This window comes from Asparagus officinalis, chromosome 3, assembly GCF_001876935.1.
Source record: "Asparagus officinalis chromosome 3, Aspof.V1, whole genome shotgun sequence".
Lineage (NCBI taxonomy): Eukaryota > Viridiplantae > Streptophyta > Magnoliopsida > Asparagales > Asparagaceae > Asparagus > Asparagus officinalis.
Window position 1 is genome coordinate 48,208,712 of NC_033796.1, and position 22,705 is coordinate 48,231,416.

At 38.8% G+C, this 22,705-nt stretch overlaps 2 protein-coding genes across 8 annotated transcripts in view; both read right to left on the minus strand.

Annotated features, from left to right (window-relative positions):
• On the minus strand, positions 6,360-14,221 carry LOC109834045 (probable BOI-related E3 ubiquitin-protein ligase 3). 2 transcript variants are annotated; one of them, XM_020401937.1, is made up of 4 exons: positions 13,773-14,221; positions 13,624-13,697; positions 13,272-13,522; positions 6,360-6,933 (listed from the first exon to the last, which is right to left on the minus strand). In XM_020401937.1, exons 1-4 carry the CDS (start codon positions 13,799-13,801, stop codon positions 6,460-6,462), a joined length of 828 nt encoding a protein of 275 aa, XP_020257526.1. In that variant the 5' UTR covers positions 13,802-14,221; the 3' UTR covers positions 6,360-6,459. The 2 variants fall into 2 exon arrangements, with proteins under 2 accessions (XP_020257526.1, XP_020257525.1); XM_020401936.1 differs by having other exon boundaries at positions 13,621-13,697; positions 13,773-14,219.
• The window catches only part of LOC109834046 (penicillin-binding protein 2D-like), a 30,223-nt gene continuing 22,687 nt past the window's right edge, over positions 15,170-22,705 (minus strand). For 2 of the 6 annotated variants that reach the window (XR_002245438.1, XR_002245434.1), the window contains 2 exons: positions 17,409-17,586; positions 15,170-15,688 (listed from right to left, as the gene is read on the minus strand). Coding sequence is in view for 1 of the 6 variants with exons in the window: in XM_020401938.1 (XP_020257527.1) it covers positions 17,636-17,680 (45 nt within the window). In the remaining 5 variants the exon portion in view is untranslated. The other 4 variants (XR_002245436.1, XR_002245437.1, XR_002245435.1 and 1 more) reach the window with 4 other exon arrangements.

The following is a 22,705-nucleotide window of genomic DNA, read 5'->3' on the forward strand; positions in this document are numbered from 1 at the left end:
CTCAGATACTCATAACATAAATTTATTATTTATCACAGTAGACTCGCGAAAAACAATTAAAAATAAATAATTAATACCGGAGAATTTTAAGTTGAGATGAACAAAGTATATATAAAAACCGTTTTTCTATAAGTACTCATGGGTAATCTATAAGAGAGGAGAAAGATAGAAAAAAAATGAATTATGCACAGAAATTAATGCAAATCAGGGGGCTCATAAGCTATTCATTTTTCTCTTTCTCTTCTCTTAGAGTGTCCATGAGCACTCTATATAAAAACCGATAAAAGAAAAATGGAAGCATGGGGAAAACGACAGAAATAATTACTAGTGAAAGAGATGTGTTGATAATAGTGTATTGTAGTGGGTTTTAGTCCCACATTGCTTGGGAGAACAAACCTCACACTCCTCTACTTGTATAAATATATGTGCACACTCAATATTCAATTCAAGGGAAATTTACCCAAGATTCTCTCTCTCTCTCTTACTTTAACATGGTATCAGAGCTAGGGCTATTTCCCTTTCAATAAAATTTTTAACGCTTTTGCGTTCTTTTGCCAAATCTTGGCCTTATTGCTTTGCAGCCGTTTAATGTTTTATTTTTTTTATTTTTATTTTTAATTATTTGGCGTTCATCTGCCAGATATTTTGGCCTTGTCGTTTTGCGGCCTCTTAACGCGTTTCGCGTTCTCGTTTAACCTTCGGGTTCTATTTTAAACCTTCGGGTTTCATTCTAACCTTCGGGTTCTATTTTAAACCTTCGGGTTTCATTCTAACCTTCGGGTTCTATTTTAACGGCATTGTCGTTTCAAGACCGTCTCTCGGTCTCAAATTAACGGCATCGTCGTTTCAAGCCGTCTCTCGGCCTCAAACGAACGACATTAGTAACAGCATCTCGACATCTTAACGTCTCAAGATTGCTGTTATGGCTCCTTCAGAGAAGATTCCCAAACCACCTTTGCCCCTCAATGATCAAAGTGACTGGGCAGGGTGGTCCACCATTGTCACCAATGCCTTGCGTGGCGCTGGTTTGCTTGATCATCTCACCAGTACGGGACCAGTTCCACCGTCCATCAGCACTGTTGCTTCATCCAGTACTATTGCCTCTGGCAGTGGTGATGTCGATCTTCAGACTGCTCGTGCTCTCTATGTCAAGGAGAGTTCAGAGTGGCAATTGCAGGAATTTCGTGTTATGGATTATCTCACTCGCTGTGTTGGCTCTGGTCTCACTGTCGAGATTGGCTCGCTTCCCTCTGCTCAGGCCATGTGGACTCGTCTCACTGAGCGTTTCACTGAGTGCTCGGGTGCACGGGAGGCATATCTTCTGCAACGCATTTCTCTACAACGCAAAGGTAGTTCATCTCTGCAGTCCCATTTTGGACAAATGCAAGCTTTTTGGACAGAGTTACGCTCCATGCTTCCTGGACGTAATTCCACATATGAAGACTGGCTAGCCTGGTACGAACGGCATGAGGTGCATCAATTGTTTCAGTCCCTTCCTGAATATTCAACTATGGCTGATCAACTACTTCACCAGCCTCAATTTCCGACTTTGGCCTCAGTTATGGGAGCTCTCACTGCTTATGAGACCCGGCAGCAGACAGCACGACTCAATTTGTCAACAGACACTCCTACCTCTTCACTCGAGACTGTTTTGTCTGTACCTGTCACTGCTCCTGTTATGAATTATACTTCTCCACAGGCTCCCTCTCCACAGGCTCGATCTAAGCTCTCTTGCAAATATTGTAAGAAGGAAGGACACCGCATTGAGACATGCTTCAAGCTTCATCCTGAGTTACGTTCCTCAGGTACTGGACGTGGTCGGCGACCCCCTCAGTCTCAACCCTCTCGTACACCAGGATTGTTGGCCAATGCTATACCTTCTACTACTTCAGACTCTACTATTCAAGCTATTGAAAGTCTTCGCCGTCAACTTGATGCTTTTCAACATATCACCTCTACATCCGCCGCACAACTCTCTGGTATGCATTTTGCTGGTTCTTCAGCTAATCCTTCAGTCTCTGGTATGAATGATCTCTGGATTTTTGACTCTGGTTGTTCCTTTCATATGACTTGTAATGCCTCACTTTTATCCTCTGTCTTTACTTCATCCTCTCTTCCTCCTATCTACACAGCTGCTGGACAACCATTGTCCATTACTCAGTATGGCTCTATTACCCCACAAAATGATCCATCTGGTCGTCTAACACTTGGTCCCGTCTATGTGGCTCCACAATTGTGCTTGAATTTAATTTCTATTAGCTCTTTATGCATGGCGGGCCTGTTTGTCTCATTTTCTTCTGATACTTGTATTGTGCAGGATCCACAGACGGGCAAGACGGTTGGGGCGGGTCGTAGGAGGCACAAACTGTATTTTCTGGAATATCTTCACCTTCCAGAGTCCATACGTCCACGTTCTCTTGTTGCTTCTCTTTGTTCGTCAAAACCCTCTACCTCGCTTCCTGCCAATTTATGGCATAGACGACTTGGTCATGTGTGTAATAAAAGGCTGGAGAGTCTTATTCAGTCTGGAGTACTTGGTCCTGTATCATCTAGTTCTAGTATTGAGTCATGTGCTGGTTGCAAATTGGCTAAATTCACTGCTTTACCATTTAAAATGAGTACATCTGTATCCACTTCCTTATTTGATTTAGTACATTCTGATATTTGGGGGCCAGCTCCTTTGCCTTCTTCATCTGGCTACTTATATTATGTTAGTTTTATCGACGATTTCTCTCGTTTTACATGGGTTTACCTACTTAAGAATCGCTCTGACGTACTTACTGCTTATCAAGCCTTCACTGCTATGATTTTCACTCAATGGCAATCTCGTATTAAAGTTTTTCGTTCTGATTGTGCCAAAGAGTACCTATCCTCTGCCATGCGCTCTATCATGTCCTCTCATGGGACTATCTTTCAACAGTCATGTCCCTACACTCATGAGCAAAATGGTGTTGCTGAACGCAAACATCGTCATATCCTCGATACTGCCCGATCAATGCTCATTTCTTACTCTGTTCCTCGTCGTTTCTGGGCTGAGGCTATTCTCACCGCGACTCATGCCATTAATATCACTCCATCTAGCTCTCTTTCCGGTGCTACTCCTTATAGTCGTGTTTATACTCATCCTCCCCGTTATGATCTAGTTCGCGTTTTTGGTTGTCGATGTTTTGTTTTTCTGCCATCTCACGAACGTGATAAATTGTCTCCCAGAGCAGTTTCTTGTGTTTATTTAGGAATTAGTTCAGAACATCGAGGTTATCGTTGTTATGATCCCGCAACTCGTCGAGTTCATATATCTCGTCATGTTCAGTTCGAAGAGGATTCTCCATATTATTCTACTTCTGATGACTTTAATTTCCTCCACTCTACCGATCATGCTTCCCCGTCCACTGCATCACCCACTTCTTCACCTCAATTTTCCTTTCGAGATCTCCCTGACATCTCTCCCTCTCCTTCTGTTGACTCTTCCTCACCTGAGTCTTCTCTTACACCATCTAATCCATATCCTGTGGACACAACTCTCACTCCAGAAAATACTGTTGATCTTCATGCACCTGCGCCAGCATCTCCCCCGCCTGAGGTTCCTCTTGCTCTTCGTCGAGGCAAACGCCCACATGTCATGCCTGCCCGGTATGCTTCTGTTACTTCTTATTCACCTATCTTTCATAACTTTCTTGCTGCCATTCATACTATTGTTGAGCCAAAGTCCTTCCAAGAGGCAGTTCAAATTCCAGAGTGGCGACAAGCTATGGCTGAGGAATTTCAAGCATTTCAGCAAACTCATACCTGGGATATTGTTCCCTGTCCTCCTGGGATCTCTCTTGTTGGCAGTAAATGGGTTTATAAGGTCAAGTTTCGTCCTGATGGCACCATTGAACGTCGAAAAGCTCGTTTAGTGGCTAGAGGTTTTACTCAGCAACAAGGTATTGATTATGAGGAGACCTTTGCTCCTGTTGCTCAGATGCCCACTGTGCGTACTCTCCTTGCGGTCGCTGCTGCTCATCGTTGGCCCTTATACCAGATGGATGTCAAAAATGCTTTTCTTCATGGCTCTTTATCAGAGACCGTATATATGCAACCGCCTCCAGGGTCAAATATTCCTCCGGGACATGTATGTCTCCTTCGTCGTGCTGTTTATGGTCTCAAACAGGCACCCCGCGCTTGGTTTGAGTGTTTTCGCGATGTTGTGCTCAAAGCGGGCTTTATAGAAAGTCATCAAGATGCTTCTCTGTTTGTTCGCACTACATCGCGTGGCAGGGTTTTATTACTCATCTATGTAGATGATATGATCATTACAGGTGATGATATGACAGGTATACAATACGCAAAATCTCAGTTGCAACAACAGTTCCACATGAAGGATCTTGGATCTCTTCGGTATTTCCTTGGTCTAGAAATTTCTCAAGGCCCGCGGGGTGTATTACTGTCTCAACAGAAGTATCTCTCAGATATTCTAAATCAAGCTGAGTTAACTGATAATACAACTGTCGATACTCCACTCCAGCAGAATGTCAAACTTTGCTCTACTGACGGTGAGCCTCTATCTGATCCTACCCGATATCGACATCTTGTTGGTCAGTTGGTCTATTTGTGCATCTCTCGACCAGATATCTCTCATGCTGTTGGTATTGTCAGTCAATTTGTTAGTGCCCCACGTTCTGTACACTATGCTGTCTTATTACGGATTCTTCGGTACCTCCGGGGTACTAGCACTCGCTCACTTTTGTTTCCTGCTACATCTAAGTTAGAGCTTTGTGCATATTCTGATGCTGATTGGGCTGGTGATCCAACTACCAGAAAGTCTACCACAGGTTATTGTATATTTCTTGGTGATTCCCTTATTTCCTGGCGAAGTAAGAAACAAGATGTTATTGCTCTTTCCAGTACTGAGGCAGAGTATCGTGCAATGTCCACAACAGCTAAAGAGATTATTCATCTTCGTCGCCTTCTCAGTGATTTCGGTATTTCTGTTACGACTCCTACTCCTCTCTACTGTGATAATAAGAGTGCCATCCAGATTGCTAATAATCCAGTATTTCATGAAAGGACCAAACATATTGAGATCGACGCTCATTTTGTCCGTCACCAAGTTATCAAGGACAAGACAATTCTACTTCCTCATGTTTCATCCGCTGACGAGCTTGCAGATTTCTTCACAAAGGCCTTACCTGTTCATCGGTTCCAGTTTCTTGCACGCAAACTCACTTTGTTTGATCCAACATGAGTTTGAAGGGGGCTGTTGATAATAGTGTATTGTAGTGGGTTTTAGTCCCACATTGCTTGGGAGAACAAACCTCACACTCCTCTACTTGTATAAATATATGTGCACACTCAATATTCAATTCAAGGGAAATTTACCCAAGATTCTCTCTCTCTCTCTTACTTTAACAAGATGATAATTTATTTCAAATCAAGTAATTTGGGAACTATTTTTTAAATTGGATTTAAGTAAATGTTTATCTATCATTAAAAAAGCCATGCCATTTTCCCCTCTCTTTTACCTGTGCTGAACTTGACAATCAAACCTGAGCCTAAAAAACTGAAATGATATTGCTGAAGTTGTGACCATATTCGATAAAGGGCACGTTTGGCAACTAGTTAAACTCGCTTATAAGCCACTACAACTTATTTGATAACGTGCTTATTTTAGCTTATAAGCTATAAAAAAAGCTCCTCTAGCCCAGCTTGTTTTTTAGTGGCTCATAGGTCATAGTTTGACCAAGTAAATGACAAACTTGCATCTAAACATTTAAGATAAGTTCAAGTCTATACAATGTTTAAATATAGAGCCATGTCTAATTTGATCATTTGACAATAATTACGGATTATAATCCACTCGTTTACCAAACACAAAGAAAGCGACTTATAATCCAACTTTTTTACCATACACTTTGCCTTATGGTCCACTTTGCCTTATAATTCTTTCGTGAGTTATAAGCCAAGTTGATTAGTTTCCCATCATGCCCAAGTAATTAAATATTTGATAGCTCGGACTCTTTAAAAGTCCAGCTAATTCTCCTATTTGGCAAACGATTATACTAACCTCTATAATGTGCAACGTTCTTGATGATGCAACTATCACTTTCAAGCCGTCTAAAATTGCAGGCATCATCAAGGGCGACATTTAATAGGATGCGAGGATCATTAGATATTCAAACACACACAAAAAAAAAAGCATTATTAACAAGCATGTTATTGCCAGCTCAGCACGTCAACCCCCCACCCACCCAAAAAAAAAAAAAAACCCAAAAACATGTATGGAAAATTATGCAACTAAAAAACTATGCTCAGTACCCCAATAATGTTGAACAATTCCAAAATATCAAACAGATATAAACAAACTAACTAAACAAAATATATATTAAACAAACTAACTAAACAAAATATTTACCAGTGACAATATCTTTAGAACAAATGAGAAAATCTGTATACCAGCCCCAAGGTTTCCTAACCTGACCTTTACATGTAGACCTCCACACCGAGAAACTTGGAGGAGTGACACACGGGACAGTAACTGAGCTTACCTTCGCAGGTCTTGCAGAGGCACAGATGCCGGCATGGCAATAAAAGCATACACATCTCATTAACCCCGCAAGCCTTACAAGCCATGGAGTCTTTCCCGTCCTCTTTCGAGGAGACGACCGAGTCGGCCTCACTGTCTCCATGCCCTTCTCTGTTTCTTTGCGCTTCCTGGAGTTTTAATCGTAGGGCAACAACTGTGCCTGCATTGATCTTGGCCTGTTGCTGATGAATCCACATTTCATAATTCAGCACTCTGAATTGTTCCTCAAGCTCCGTCTTTCTCTTGGTGATGACCTGAATCTGTATGTCTCTCTCCTGGATTTTGTCGCGGAACCTTTGCTCAAAGGAAGCTAGAGTTTGGAATTGCTTTGCGCGGATATTTTCTAGTAGTGATTCCCTGAATAGATCGCCCTGGAGAAATGGCAATGTAGGACATGTAAAAGGAAAAATAGGCCAAGTACATGGAGCACATAAACAGTGTAAAATAAGAGCAGCCTAGTGACTAAATTTTGTAGCGGACAGCATGAGAAGCTGAATAAAATAGGGGTTGAACCCGAATCGTTAGGAAAAAGATATTAAAATAGCAACAACAATAATATGATAGATTACGACAAAGTGCCCTTTCCGTTGCCCAATATTCTATCGCAGCAGAAGTCATACAAACCACAAGAAGTATCCCATACAAGAACCTACGTCGCATGGACACAGGTACACGTGCGGGTTCAGGTACGGGTGAGGGTTCGGGACATGGAAAATTTGTAAAAGGTAGGGTACAAAGACACGGCTATGTACATATACTGAACTTGATAATTTACATAAGATCAATAAAGCTTTTTTGTTCACATGTTATGAGAACTAAAATTCCTAAAATGTTTGTATGTTTCCTTTTACTATGTAGATTATAAGTTGGAAAACAGCTTGTTTTTTTAACTATAAACCAAACCGACCTTTAAAATCATAGTTCTCGAGTCGGAACTACATATACTGAACCAAACCCAAGCCATGTGTAAAGGGTTTTATGGAAATAGATGTGAAGTGTTGGATAAATGTCCAAGAAGTGTCCAAGAGTATTTTAAATTAGGACATGTATTATAAGCCTGAGTACATGTTTGAATAAATATTCAAGGAGTGCCAATGTCTGATATGAGTGCTATACACAATAGAAGTGCCCAAGTATTGGTGTCCACTATGTGTCAGGTATGGGCATGACTTCATGATTGAATTACCAGGGTAACATAGTTAATAACTGCTCTAGACAATGTCCTGTACAAGAATGATAAGTAACAAAAAGAGAAGAGACCATTACAAAGCCTGGTTATGGGTAGGACACAGAAGTTGATATACACACATATCAAGACACCCACACACATGTACATGTATGACAGAAATACACATCATATAGCCTCAAATATCTGGATAGGGGAAACTTCCATGTGCAACCATGCATGTCCCAATTGGAGCTGATATCCTGTTCACGACTATAATTTATAGCTGTTATGTAGATGGCATGAGCCATGCATTGTCTGGAATGTCCTGAACAATTTTGCACTCAAAATGAAACAACATAAACTGAAACAACATTAACGTGCGGGTTCAGGTAGATAACCATGCAAGCTTTCAGTTGTCATCACAGGGTCATCGAAGGAAGGCAGAGACTCTTGAATGCCTATAAGGGTATTCTATACTCTCTTATAGTTAACATTGAACAAGATCATGATAAGGACAGATAAGATGATAGCAACGTGAAGGGTTAATTTGATAGACAAATAGACTAGCAATTCGTAAACAAACAGAATCATAAAAAACAAGTTGCCGTAAAAGAGCTACAGTGGCTACTCAGGAGCGGAATGCATGAAGTAAAGTTGGACGCCCTTCTATAGTCTAAATTTTTTATTGATATTCATGTGTGGTCAATTAGTTACCCCTACCAGTTTAGAAATGTCTAATTTACCAAAGGGGGAGAACAGGACTTGCTGGATATTAGTGGGATTGGTTGAGGAGAGATGTTAACATCTGCTCACATGGAAATGCTGTCAAAGCACAAAACATCAATAAGTAAGCATAGATCCTAGAGAGCACATTGTGGCCACATAAGATCGGGGTTACTTGGACCAGCATCTGAGCGTCCTTACAGCATACAAAATTTTAGAAGGACAAAGAACATGATATAAATATGGGTTTTTTTCTGTATACAGCCTCCTGAGTCTGTCGTAATTTACAATTAGCCCCCCCCCCCAACTCAATCTTGAATTTTGAAATTAGTCCTCCAAATGTTTAATTACTTTGAAATTAGCCCCTCAAATCTTCATACATTGAAATTAGTCCTTCAAATATGTTAAAATGTTTTGAAGTTAGTCCCTCCAAGTTGAAAGATTTGGGGAACTAATTTCGAAACACTTGCAAATTTTGAGGGGCTAATTTCAAAATATGAAGTTGGGGGACTAATATCAAAACACTTGAAGATTTGCGGGCTTAATATCGGAATTTGAAGATTTGGGTCACTAATTTCAGAATATGAAAGATTTGGGGGTTTATATCAAAAAAGCCCAATAAATATTTGTGCATATCTATTTCCAGGGACCAAAAGGGTCTGTTTACAACAACTTTTTACAAAAATGATATGCTAAAACAGCACAACAATTGCTACCACTTCTCTTTTCTCTTTTCCCCTTGTTGATCCTTTCAAAATGTTCATTCTGATCCTTTCTGCCTCTTTAATATAATAAAAACCTGTTTTTACATTCTTCATTTTAAATAAGTTGTGTTTCAGAGGGGATACATGGGTGTCAAGTGTTCTGTCTAATAAGGCTAACTATGTTAAACTGTAAGTGCTGGAACAACACCATGAAGGATGGATGAAGGAAAGATAGAAACACTTGATCTCTTGATATGCAATTCTTTGTTCGTATGTTAAACCTCTTACTTGATATCCAGGCTACCAGCTAAGGAAAATCCCAAAGAGCTTTTTCAGATCTGCTGTATATCCATATGGCTGAATGAGGAGATGATAACATGTGCTGGCATGTAGATGACAGGTAAAACAGGAAGTACAAGTGGTCATTGCAGATCTTAGAGAGTTTATGTTTGACCTCTAAAGATGTATAAAACAAAGTTGAGAACCCATGACCTTTTTGTGTAATTTTCTTTGTTGTTAATCAGGTAAAATATACCATTGCTTGCTAGGAATTGCAGAATGCCCAGTTGAAACAAAATGAGATAAATCTGCTGATACTCAGTAGGATTGGTTAAGGCGAGATGTGACCATGTGCAAACGTGGAAATGACATTAAAAATTTAAAACACAGATTATCAATGATCATAAGAGCGGGTCGTCGTGTCAAATATTCGGTAGCAGGCAGAAGCATCTTTACAGTGAGTTCGTTATTAAATTGAGCGATTGAGCAAATCCACTAAGGATATTATAAGGCCCCAACTTCTCACTGGTCTTTCAGATTCAGACCAAAGAAAATTTGCACAAAAATTACATATCAAAATTTGCAATGACAAGCAGATCCAATTGCATCCCAAGTTTCTTCAGAGAAAATGGAAAAGATTTTTAAAAAAATGTTATGATTATGGTACACTATACCCTTGAACTAAGGTCACTTGTGTTAGAACCCTCCCTCTCAACCTTGTAGGAAGGTGATGTACATGTACAACCTAGGTAACTAACCTCCTCACCCAACATCATTGACACACACTCAAGTGAAATTTTTCTTGAAATTTTCTTTTATGAGTACCCGCATATTTTCTTCTTCTTGTCTTATACGGATACCCAAAATAAAATTGGTGATTTATGTTTAAATCCAGAAGCTGAATCCAGGTATAAATGACACTGCATACTTTCTTCTTATTGTCTTATACGGATACCCAAAATAAAATTGGTGATTTATGTTTAAATCCAAAAGCTGAATCTAGTTATAAATGACACTGCATAATAGATTCCAAATTTCCCAAACTATCAAAAGTGTCCTTTCTCCTGCACAACCTAATCGCCTAAAGTAGCAGCATGTCAACAATGATGAGATCCGCCAGCAGGCCGAGCCACGACAGTGTTTCCTCTCTTTCACCTTTGGCACTCATGCCGGCCCACTTATCTCCCTTACCTATGCCATCACTATGCACAATATCATCTAAGATGTAATGTATATACACCCCAAAGCAAGGTTATTGCATAATTAGTAAGAAACCACATAATTTTAACAGTCACATGGCTTTAATTGGGAAGATAAATTAACCTTATTATGCCATTCTTAAGCTTCATAAGTATCTATGGAGTTATAATAAATCTTCATACTTCTCATTTTATCAAGAAACTTTCTTCATAAAGAGGAACTTGATGCTAGGTGATTGCACTTTGGCTTTTTAGGTTCTTATGCCACCCAGTCAGTAAGCTAACACCATGTTGTCAGAATTTTGTAGAAGTGTCTCATGGAGCCTTTCTAGTGTACACCTGTGAACTACTATGAGGCCACCTTTACAGGAACACAGTTGGAATAATCATAATCACTAAGTAACTGGACCCTAGTATTTATATATAAGCTAGTTATTCATGTTTCCCAAAAAACTTAAAAAGAAAACATGTTACATCCAGCCTCTGAATTAAGCCAATGAGATTGCAAAATGTGCACCCTGGTCCAGATCAAACCTTGACCACGTTCAATATCTTTCCCAAGCCAATGAGAACTTGGCCTTCATGGCCTGAGCGCAGCTAACCCTTGCTGAGCGGAAATGGCTAAGATCGAGCATTCCTCACATGGGCTGGAGAATCGTAACTAGTTTAATGAGGTAAATGCCAGCCATCCTTTGATATATTCCATCCTTGTCTCTAGTAGCTGGAGTAACTACCTCGGCCAACCAAAAGTGGATACAAGGAGAATTCAGTTAGAGAGGAAGCTTCCCCGTATATCACCTCGGTCGATGAGGAGATGACACATGTTCTTCCTCTTCCCCAGTTTACCCTCAAATTAGAGGGTTTTTTGGGTTTTTTTTAGTGTGTGTGGTGGGGGGGGTGGGTGGGTGGTGGGTGGGGGGGGTCCATTGAGAGATTGTGATTCAGGACTTTTCTTAGGAATTAAATTATGGTGAAAACATTAGTTTGGTTTTTTTGGAGGAGGGGGATTAGATTTAAATTTTATGTATATTGTTTAGGAGATGATCAGATTTAACTTTTATGGTATTATTGGTTGTCTAGGATTATGATTAGGACTAGGCTTTCAGAATCCCAATCTCAATCTACTCTATATATTCTAGTGAGAAAGTATAAAAAAAAATTCCAAGTTGAAATTCGAGGATTGCATTCTCCCTCCTAGGATTTTCTCTGTCCCTTACTCTAATGAGTCCTCATTTTAAAATAAAATACTAACTAATATTTACAAAACACTTGAAGTTGAATATTGCATATTAATATATAATATTATATAATTATCTAATAAATATTAAATATATCCAGCTTATAAATATATAAATCTTTAAATATATTAAATACATAAAATGTAATTCACTTAATAATTAATATTATTTAATCATTTAATATATTTAATACAATATATTTAGTTTAATATTAAATATATTCATTATTTAGCAAGTCTTAGATTTATAAAATTATTTAAATAGTCAATATAAATTTTATTTAAATATCACATAATAAATATCATAAATATCTATAATTAATATTTAGAAATTAACTAAGAAAAAATATTAAATATTAAATTACTTAAATATTTATTTTTAGTTATTAATATATTTCATATTAATATTAAATATATTGAACCATAATACTTTTTAATCATATTCTTCAAATATGTTTAATAAATTTAAAATGAAATATTCCTTATTATTTAATATTATTTAATCATTTGTATCTTTAACATTTAATAATCTAATACATTTGATATTAAATATATTAATTATTTATCATTTTTTAAAGATATAGAACAATTTATTAAATATAAAATGTTAAATATACATTTAATATTTATTTCAGCTAATATTTATAGAAATAGTAGATAAGAAATATAGCAAACATGGAATATCCACATGATTAATAAGTATACAGATTAGAAGTAAAAATTTAATCTTAAAACTGTAATTATAAAAATATTACTAGTTACGTAATAATTACATTTTTTTTAATAGAATACTAGTTTCCTTTGTTAAAAGTTATTTTACACTCCGTCCAAGAATCTATTCAAGTGTTTTAAGAATATTTCCAAAAAGTCTGGGACTCTAACCAAAAAAATCCCAATCCTAATTCGAACCCTAGAATATAGGATTCATGGACAACAATCCTAGTCTTACCAAACAATCCCGAATGAATCACAACTCCCAAGTTCTTTCTCATACATTTTCCACTATATTAATATTACGGTTTTTCTTTTTTCTTCCTCAAGACACAGACTTAATCATCAGAGCGAACCATCCCCGTTCCAACAGTTTATTCATATTGTAGGAGGAAGCTCGACCCAGTTTACTGCGAGAAGAGAAGTTGAGGGCCCTTCAACATCAACCCTCATCATCAAGAGAATCCTCTAAACTAGTTTCTACAGGAGACAGGACACAACACCACAACAATGTCAAGCGAAAACTAAGAGATATACCAGCGCTTTCATCTTGTTTGTGGATAACATCCAAGAGATCACCTTTTAACACCGAACATATTAGACGGCTAACTCTCAATACCCAAAAGAGTGCATCTTTCAGTAGAAAAACAAGCCCGAAAAAGTGCAAAAACCCTAGAAAAATTCTCACCTGCGAGCGGATGAAGCTGTCCATTTCGGCGTCCATCCTCTCCATCTCCCGCTCAAGCTCACCATCGACAGTCCGCAAGAGACTAAAATCCGAACCCAACTCCCCAGACGAGGAAGCAAGATTAAGATTAGCGTTATCAAGGGATAGATCCAACGCAGCAGAAACCTGTCCAATCTTGAAGAAATCAACAAGGGACGAGACCTGAGGCCTCTGCAAACCCTCCTCTTTCGGCCCCTTCATCACATTGAGCGCTGGGGAATTTTTTTTTTTTTTGTAGAAATTAAAAAGATAGCAAAAATTTTACTCGCAATGAAGCCCTAGAAAATGGAAAGAGAAGGAGAGAGATTACGACGAGCTTGGGGTTGATCGGGAACGTAGAAGGAGAGGGGATTGACGATGATTTGGCCGCCTACGGGATCAAAATTCCTGCGTTGCAGAAGAGAAAGAGACTGAATTGATGTTGAATTGGGCGAGGGTCTTTGGATTGGGCGAGGGTTTTACCTGAAAGGGTTCGGTTGCTGGCTCTCCATGCTTAGAGAGAGAGAGACAGAGCGAGAGAGAGAGAGAGAGCAGGGGGGGTTGCTATTTATAGAGGGGGTGCCGGGTGGATGCGGACTTGCAGTTGAGTCGAGCAACTGGAAGCCCGGGCCCACGAGTAGCGCACGAGTGATCGGACCGAAGTCTGTGTTTGAGGGGCGGGGGGCAATTTCCCCACGTGTTTTCAAATTGGGCGATGCTAGTACCTAGAATACGAGACTATTAGAGGGGAAATGTGAGATGAGACTATGGGAGGACACATGTGAGATGTTTTTCTCCTATTGCATAATGAACTGATCATGTCAGTTCATTATACAATAGGAGGGAAACATCTCATCTGTCCCCTCCAATAGTCCCATATTTTGGGTCCTTAAGGGGCTATTTGGTTCCCTGTTTTTGAGGGAAAGACTCTTTTGAAAGCCTGCCAAAAGTACCACTTTTTGACAGGCTTTCAGTCAAAATCGTCTCTAAAACAGGGAACCAAACAGTGGACCTTTGGCTGAAAGCCTGCCAAAAGTGGCACTTTTGACAACCAAACAGTGGACCTTTGGCTGAAAGCCTGCCAAAAGTGGCACTTTTGACAGGCTTTCAAGAGAGTCTTTCCCTCAAAAACAGAGAACCAAACAACCTCTAGGACATTTTTCTTTCAAATTTGGGTGAAGCTTCACAAAGCCTCCTAGAGTTTGTTCCATTCGGAAATAAGGACGAAACAATCCTGGAAATGCCACCTGACCCCCAAGATGTTGGACCACCCACAAAGCAGTGTTAGGTTTGAAGTCTTCCCAACATATATCCCCAGATGGCATAACCTTCCAATTTTTAAGAATATATCCCCTAACTCTCAACATTATTTTCAGAAAACTGCTTGTGAAAATCCTAAAAGAAGTTTCAGAAAACCCCCCATTACACCATTAGCAAAAATTGAAATTTTTTTGAGGGTTTGGCTTGGGGTGTTAAGAGACACGTCCAGATTTTTGGGTGGTTATCTCGAAATGAGCCAATTTTTTTTTTTAACTTTACCCTTCAAGAAATTATTTCAAAAATAGAAAAACCTATAATTTTTCTATGATAAGTATACATGTCCAAAGAAAATTTATCACATGAATTCTTTACCTAATTGTGTGATGTTGCTTTCTTGTAGAAAATGTTGACGAACAAAAACTATGGAAAGAAGAAAGTAGCATGAAGGAAACATATAGAATTCTACGCGAAAAACAACCAATTAAAATAGATCCAGTGAAGAGAAACATCACCCATTATTCATCCCAATTCCTCTTCGTAACGCCATTTATCTTAATTAAGCAAATGGCGTTGTATTAACCAAGTGCAACAAGGGCGTCTGAGATGCTATTTGAGCTGCGGGGAAAAAAGGAGAACACAGAAAACCCTTTTTTAGGACACAATAACAAGACAATGTCGTTTGACAAATGAAATTAATGATATATGTTTGCAACAATATTCTTTGTCCGCAAAATTATACAACCTGGTCACAAGCAGGGGAGGATATTTTCAGATCTTCCTGCTTGCATTATCATATACTTGTGGTATGCTTTTGAATATAAAGTTGCTGTAAATGTCACAGTTGAATTTGGTATCAAAATTCTCAACCACTTGAACAATTCATCATCGGCTGATGAACTTCTGTATAAAGAAGTGGTCGACTTCTCTGGAAGCCTGTGAGGTCTCACCACCATTTGCTGCTTCCAGTTTCTATCTTGAATTAAGCTTAGCAACACACATCACTTACAATTTCATTCTTGCGCTGACCGAAGATTTTTTTTAATGTACTTTCTCTGAAAGTAAAAACAAAGATCCCGAGCTCACAAATGCGTGCTAATCAAGGAACCACCACCACCACCTGTAAATACAAGAGGCACCATCTGCAACAGTAAGAAAATAGAAATCATTTTCAATATGGATAAGCAAATAATAATATTGAGCACAAAAACTTGGGATCTATGAAGGTATTTATGCAATTGGTGTGAAGGTATTTATGCAATTGGTATCCACAAATCAAACTTCAGAAGAGCTTTAATACTCCACTAGCTGCGCACATCTTAATCAACATCCTATTACACAAGACACTTTAGTGGAATCTATCATTACATACATTTATCATTCTTCACTTGCAATTGGCAGGTACATATTAAAAATTACTGCATTTTTTATAAAAATTACTGCATTTTTTATCTCCATAGAGCCCTTCAGTGGTGGCTAGTAGGAACCCCAAAAATAATGAAAGGAGTCTACTGCTGGCTAGTAGAGATCCCGTAAACGACGAGACAATGTTGCATTTCTTGTTCTCCAACAGACAAATACAAAGGGAAGGTTAACAGATAAATAATGTATTTAGCAATTTTATCGATCTAACTTAACTGTACTTTTAAAATTCTGTTAACAAGAGGTTTCTGCAAGTTGCAATTATAAAACACATTGTTAAGGGAATGTATGCATGTTATGTAGAAAATATTAGAAAAACATAGGCCAAATAACAGCAGAAATTAATTTACTTCTAAACATGAAAAAAAATGCAATTAACTTAGTAGCAAAAAATAAGCTAAAACTTCTGGCTTGTATGGTATTCAGTTGAATGTGCTGTCTTTAGAAACAATGGCAGCGCCTCCCTACAGGCTACGAAGGTATTAGGTTCTCAGCAGTAAAAGAACCTCGGAAAATCTGGCCTCCAATTTTTCATGAAAGCATAGACCTAACAAGACGTTCCAATCCGAACGGATGGTTAAAGTTTGCTAAATAAAATTTTGTAGAATTGATAGAATAAAATGACGGAATAAAAAAGAAGTGTAGGAAGATCAAGAAATTTTGTGCCTCGTTGGCCAAGGGCATTCACCTATTTTATAGAGACATTGTGCTAAGAACAACAATAATTTTCTGCAAAAGCAACAAAAATTTATAACTGCCAAGATTAAATTCAGGGGTCACAAAAATTAGTTCTAGCCATTTACTAGTATTTACGTATCAAAGTTCTAGGCTGACTAAGTGAAGAATGAATAATGTATGAATTAACCAAAAGCCTGATGAAATAAGGAAAGGAGAAATAAAATAAGAACTTTGCATAACAACTCATTTTTCCACAAAAAATATTAGACATTCTAACAGGTACATGTTTCTGATGGGTATGCAAATGGGTAAAGAATGCAGCCTGAGATTTTCAAGTGAGATTGCATACGGTGTCCATGGCTATTTTATAGCAAATTATTTGGCAATTTCTGAGATTGTGCTCTGACACTGACTAAAGGCTCAGCGTATTGTATTCCTGCAAATAGAGGTATATGTAACTGAAATCATGATTATGAGAAATAAACAGTTCTTTTATCTGTTAGCAGTGATGATGACATGTCTTAGAACTGGAGTTAAAAAACACTTTCTTTCCCTTTTCATCTTTTATGCATTCCAAGAAGACAAATATCTGGTGTTGTGTGTGCTAAGAACATAAAATTATAGGAGAGTGGCATTGACATTGATTACATAGTAACAAAACTACTTGCAAATATAATTCAAGGGCCAATAACCAGAGCGAACTTCAAAAATATGTGAATAAAATATAAGCAAGAAAACTAGATGGAAACAAGAGTAGCATACCTTCAGAAAATAAGATAGTATATGAGGCATTTCAACATTATTGGATGCTTCCATACTTCCGCAAGGCCCACTTTTCCATGTCCTCTCTTGCTTCCAGTAACATGGTTGCTATTTCCCAGTCCCAAATTTCACGAGCATTCATTCTCTTCTTTAAGTTCTTTTTAGAGGTACCATATCCCTACAGAAGTGAAACAAAGCTGTGGAAGGTGGTTTAAGTCTGCCAAACTCTACGACATCGGGTTACATTTGACAATGAAAACCATCCAAATTGCCTAATGCCAAAATATTTGTCTGAGGTTAAATAAAAAAGAAGGTAAACTTGATCACATACTTTTCAAAGCATAGAACCGTGTTACATGATTGACCACCTTTAAATTTGTAGTACAAGGTTGACATAACAAAGATTAGGCAATTGAAAAGAATAACCTTTAACCACTAATTTGATTTATCTAAGGTCATTTATCAAGATTACATTCACATGTATTACAAGTACTGAACTACACATTCATATTTTCACCAGCATAAGAACCACATAATAGAAGTGAGCATGTATGTTTCTCAATAAATGAAAAACCTGAAGAGAAGGAATCATCGTGTAGAGTTGCAATAAGAGGGATCAGTGCAGATTCCATTCTGATGGATTTCACAGTTCCACCACAGTTAGCAGCTACACATAGTGAGATGTGGTTTCATGAATATACACTCATACATGACAACAACTATTCACAGTTATATAGGAATTTGAAAAGATTGAGAGTTGTTGGACTTGTAAATATCCACATTCAAATGTCTGGAATTTCTTCACAACTGATCCATGGCTCCAAAATGAAAAGACCAATATTTGGGATTTCTTCCAGTTTCACCCAAGGGCGCCAAATTGAAAACTTGTAGGAGGCACGTGTTTAAGATCTTAAACGCGGTGGGGGGTGTATAAAATATGATCACTTCTTTGAAAATAGGTTGTGAGACATAAAACATGATTTATTATAATTACGAATCAATTGGGCCCAACTACTGTATTATAAGAAGCAAATAGTTGATACATACATTCACACGATCTGAAGATCTTCCTCTAGTTATTGAAAACTTAATGATGGAAAGTTACTTCTTGGTCTTATGATGGAAAAGGCTATGCAAGTATCACCTTACCCATCATGATACACGTAGAACCTTCAAGCCATAAGGTAGCAGCCCAGTGATAATGGGAGAAACTCTTGTTTATTAGTCATTTTTTGGATATCTTCTATGTTAGCGCATTAGAAAATCTGAAGCTATTTATCTAAAAAGCACTCTTCTCAAAGTCATAACAGGTAACACCCCAGTCTATCAGATGAGATCCAGCAGCTAGCAAAGTTCGCTCTTCATAGCTCTAACTCTCTAACCCTAATCCTTATTAATACGGGTGTATCTTCTCTTCGGAACTTAGCGATCCTCATGGGAGCTTGAGGATAGATGATTCTCATGATAACATGAGAATATGGGTGTAAAATAGTACAGTGGAACGCAGGTGGAAGCATGGAACGAGACGACGAGCAGCAGAATCAAAGTATCTAATTTTCAGCTCGGGAGTCGACTCATAACAGTCATGAGTCGACTCATCAGGTTGAGTCGACTCATGACTGTCATGAGTCGACTCATCGCTGGCTTTTGTGTTTTGTCCAGTTTCAGACGAGTTGACTCATCTCAGTCATGAGTCGACTCATCGATGGTTTCCTGGTTTGTTTGGGTTTCTGTTCACACGAATTCCTGTTGGTTTTGGGCTTGGTTATTTACCAGATTGCCACCCACGTTTGTACACCTATATAAAGGATTATTTTAGGGTTTCTAAACAATCAGAGGTAATTAAAAGAGATTCTAATCATTGTATTAGGGTTTAGTGATAATTGAGAGTTTGTTCTCTATTCTAGTGAGATTGTGAGAGAGGAATTGTAATCTTTTCATACTCATAATCTAGAGAAGGTAATTTTCTTCGTCATATACTGAATTGTGCTTGTGTTTCTGTCATCCTCTTCTCAACTCACATTTGATAATTCCGCGATTAAAGGTGCTCGCACGGCAACTCGTATCAAGTTGGTATCAGAACAATCAAATCCTGCGAAGGGGGCATCATGTGTATGGTCCTGACTCGATCGCAATACAAGAAGTTTGGCGAGATCCTTATTTTATTGGAAGGAGTCCAAGTTATAAGGAGGAAGAAGATGGCTTAAAGGGACAATTCAGCGAGGATTGATGCATTAGAAAAGCAGATCGAGACGATAGGTTCGACTCTCACACAACTCGTCAGTCTTATCCATGGAGGTGACAAATAAGGTGAATATTCTTCGAAGAAAATTGTTGAGTCCGATGTGGAGAGAGTAGATTCAGATTCCGACGAGGAGAAGGAGACCGTTAAGGCTGCATTGCATCAATGTGGTAAGAATTCTTATCAGAACCTGAAAATTGACTTCAAGATGAAGATTCCTGTTTATGATGAGAGTGTTGACGTCGAGCGGCTTGATGACTGGATCGAGCAGATAGAGACGTATTTTACTCTTTATGGCTATTCGTCAAAAGAAAAAATTATGTTCGCGACTTTGAAGCTTTCAGGCCACGCGTTGACGTGGTGAAAATCCTACTCCAAGCAAGAGAAGAAGGCGGTATCATGGAACAAGTTCAAGGAGTTACTGAGGAAGCAGTTCTACCCGGTGGGATTCGTTGAAGAGCGTTGGTACAAGTGATACGGCTTGCGCCAAAGGGTCAATCAAACCGTTCAAGAATACACCACGGAGTTCAAGCATCAGGTGATGGTCCTTAACATTACGACAGAGGAATATTCCGTATTTATGAAGTATATGGTGGGATTGAGTGATTACATCCGAAAGGAGATGAAACTATTCACGGTGGAATCAATTACAGAGGCGAGCGTGAAGACTATTGCCCTCGAGGACAAGCAAAAGAAGGGCAACGAGGCTAAGGGAGACTCCAAACAGACGGGAGACGAGTCTAGTGATTCTCAATCTAAGGAGAAGAAGAAGAAGGGTGATCCAGGAAAGACAGGGCTGATTTGTAGTCACTTTGAGAAGACAGGACACACAGCTGATCGGTGCTGAGAGAAGTATCCTCATCTCAAGCCAAGATGGTTGAAGAAGGAGGAGAAAAAGACATATATGATAGCTTAAGGTCCGAAAGAAGTCTCAGGGATGACAGAGCCCAACAGCAGTCTCAACCTTATGACGGGGAAGCAGATCACGAAAGAGGACGACGACCCGAGAGAGCAACTCTTTGTTCTTAAGTTGCAAGTGAAGACCAGTTTGGTTGATGCCATTGTTGATTCGGACAGCGAGAAGAATTTGATATCCAAGGTATTGGTTCAGAAGCTGGGTCTAAAGACGATCAAGCATCCGAAGCCCTATCTATTGAGGTGGATTCAGAAGGAGGAGAAACTATGTGTAGTTGATCAATGCACTGTCAGATTTGCGCTCCACAAGTCGTATATTGACGAGGTCACGTGCGACGTCGTTCCATTGGATGTTTATCAGATTATACTGGGCAATCCGTACTTATGAGATAGATATGCGATCTACGAGAGGCGGGCTCAGAAGTACACCTTCACTAAGGATGGTGAAAGGTTCATATTTCGTTCGGCATCTCTTCCGAAGGAGACAAGCTTGAGGAAGGTGACGCGAGCGAAGAGACTAGTGAATGCAAGCAAGAAGTTTCTCTCGCTGTGCATTAGATTTCCAGAAAAGCCATCGAAAAAGGATTGTAACTTAGAGCGAACGGTGACTACGACGAGACGCGGAACGAATGAGTTGTTTCCGATCGCACGTCGAGACCGGATTCCTAGCAAGGCCTGGTGGTACAGAAAAGATGGAGGAGCTCGAGAGTTTCCTCAGCAAAAGTTCTAACTTGAACGGGACTTCCAGTTCCTAAAGAGGGGACCCATGATACGGGTGTATCTTCTCTTCGGAACTTAGCGATCTTCATGGGAGCTTGAGGATAGATGATTCTCATGATAACATGAGAATAGGGGTATAAAACAGTTCAGTGGAACACAGGTGGAAGCGTGGAACGAGACGACGAGCAGCAGAATCAAAGTATCCAGTTTTTAGCCCGTGAGTCGACTCATAACAGTCATGAGTCGACTCATCGCTGGCTTTTGTGTTTTGTCCAGTTTCAGACGAGTCGGCTCATCTCAGTCATGAGTCGACTCATCGTTGGTTTCCTGATTTGTTTGAGTTTCTGTTCACACGAATTCCTGTTGGTTTTGGGCTTGGTTATTTACCAGATTACCACCCATGTTTGTACACCTATATAAAGAATTGTTTTAGGGTTTCTAAACAATCAGAGGTAATTAAGAGAGATTCTAATCATTGTATTAGGGTTTAGTTTTCTAAACAATCAGAGGTAATTAAGAGAGATTCTAATCATTGTATTAGGGTTTAGTGAGAATTGAGAGTTTGTTCTGATTCTAATCATTGTATTAGGGTTTAGTGAGAATTGAGAGTTTGTTCTCGATTCTAGTGAGATTGTGAGAAAGGGATTGTAATCTTTTCATACTCATAACTAGAGAAGGTACTTTCCTTCGTCATATACTGAATTGTGCTTGTGTTTCTGTCATCCTCTTCTCAACCCATCTTTGATAATTCCGCTATCAAAGATGCTCGCACGACAACTCGTATCACTTATTGGACTAAGGCTAAATTCAGTTAACGAGATCTAGTCTGCAACCACCCTAGAACTGCCTAAAGGCGGTTTGGCAGGTTAATGTTCAGCTGAATTCGCAACCCATAAGGAATGGACTTCCATCCAACAAACTAGCAGACTCCTAAAGTGAGACGTGAAGCTCAACTTGGTCCATCATACAATATTCAAACTACTCATTTATGGAGGACACACATACTACTTGACCATAATATTCTTGGGTGTGTCTGGCAAAACTCTCAAAAACTGGGCCATGATTGATTCTGGCTCAGTTTTGAGGTAAACTGATTCTTTTTTGAACCAATGGAGGGGTGGTTCAAAAAATAACTAGTTTTAAGCCTCTTTTTTGGTCTAAAAGAAACTGGGCCAAAACTGGCCCAGTATTTGCCAATCAAGAAACAAACCCAAAACTGGGTCAGGTTCAGTCCTGGCTCAGTTTTAAGGGTTTGCCAAACACAGACTTTAGGATTTATCTTTTTGGTCTATTCTATTTCTTTTTTAATATATTTTGTTACAGCTTTATGCTCTTTTCTAATAGGCCCATTGATCCTGAAAATTTTGTATTTATTTATTAAATCCATACATTATTTGCATATATTTGAATTCTATTATAA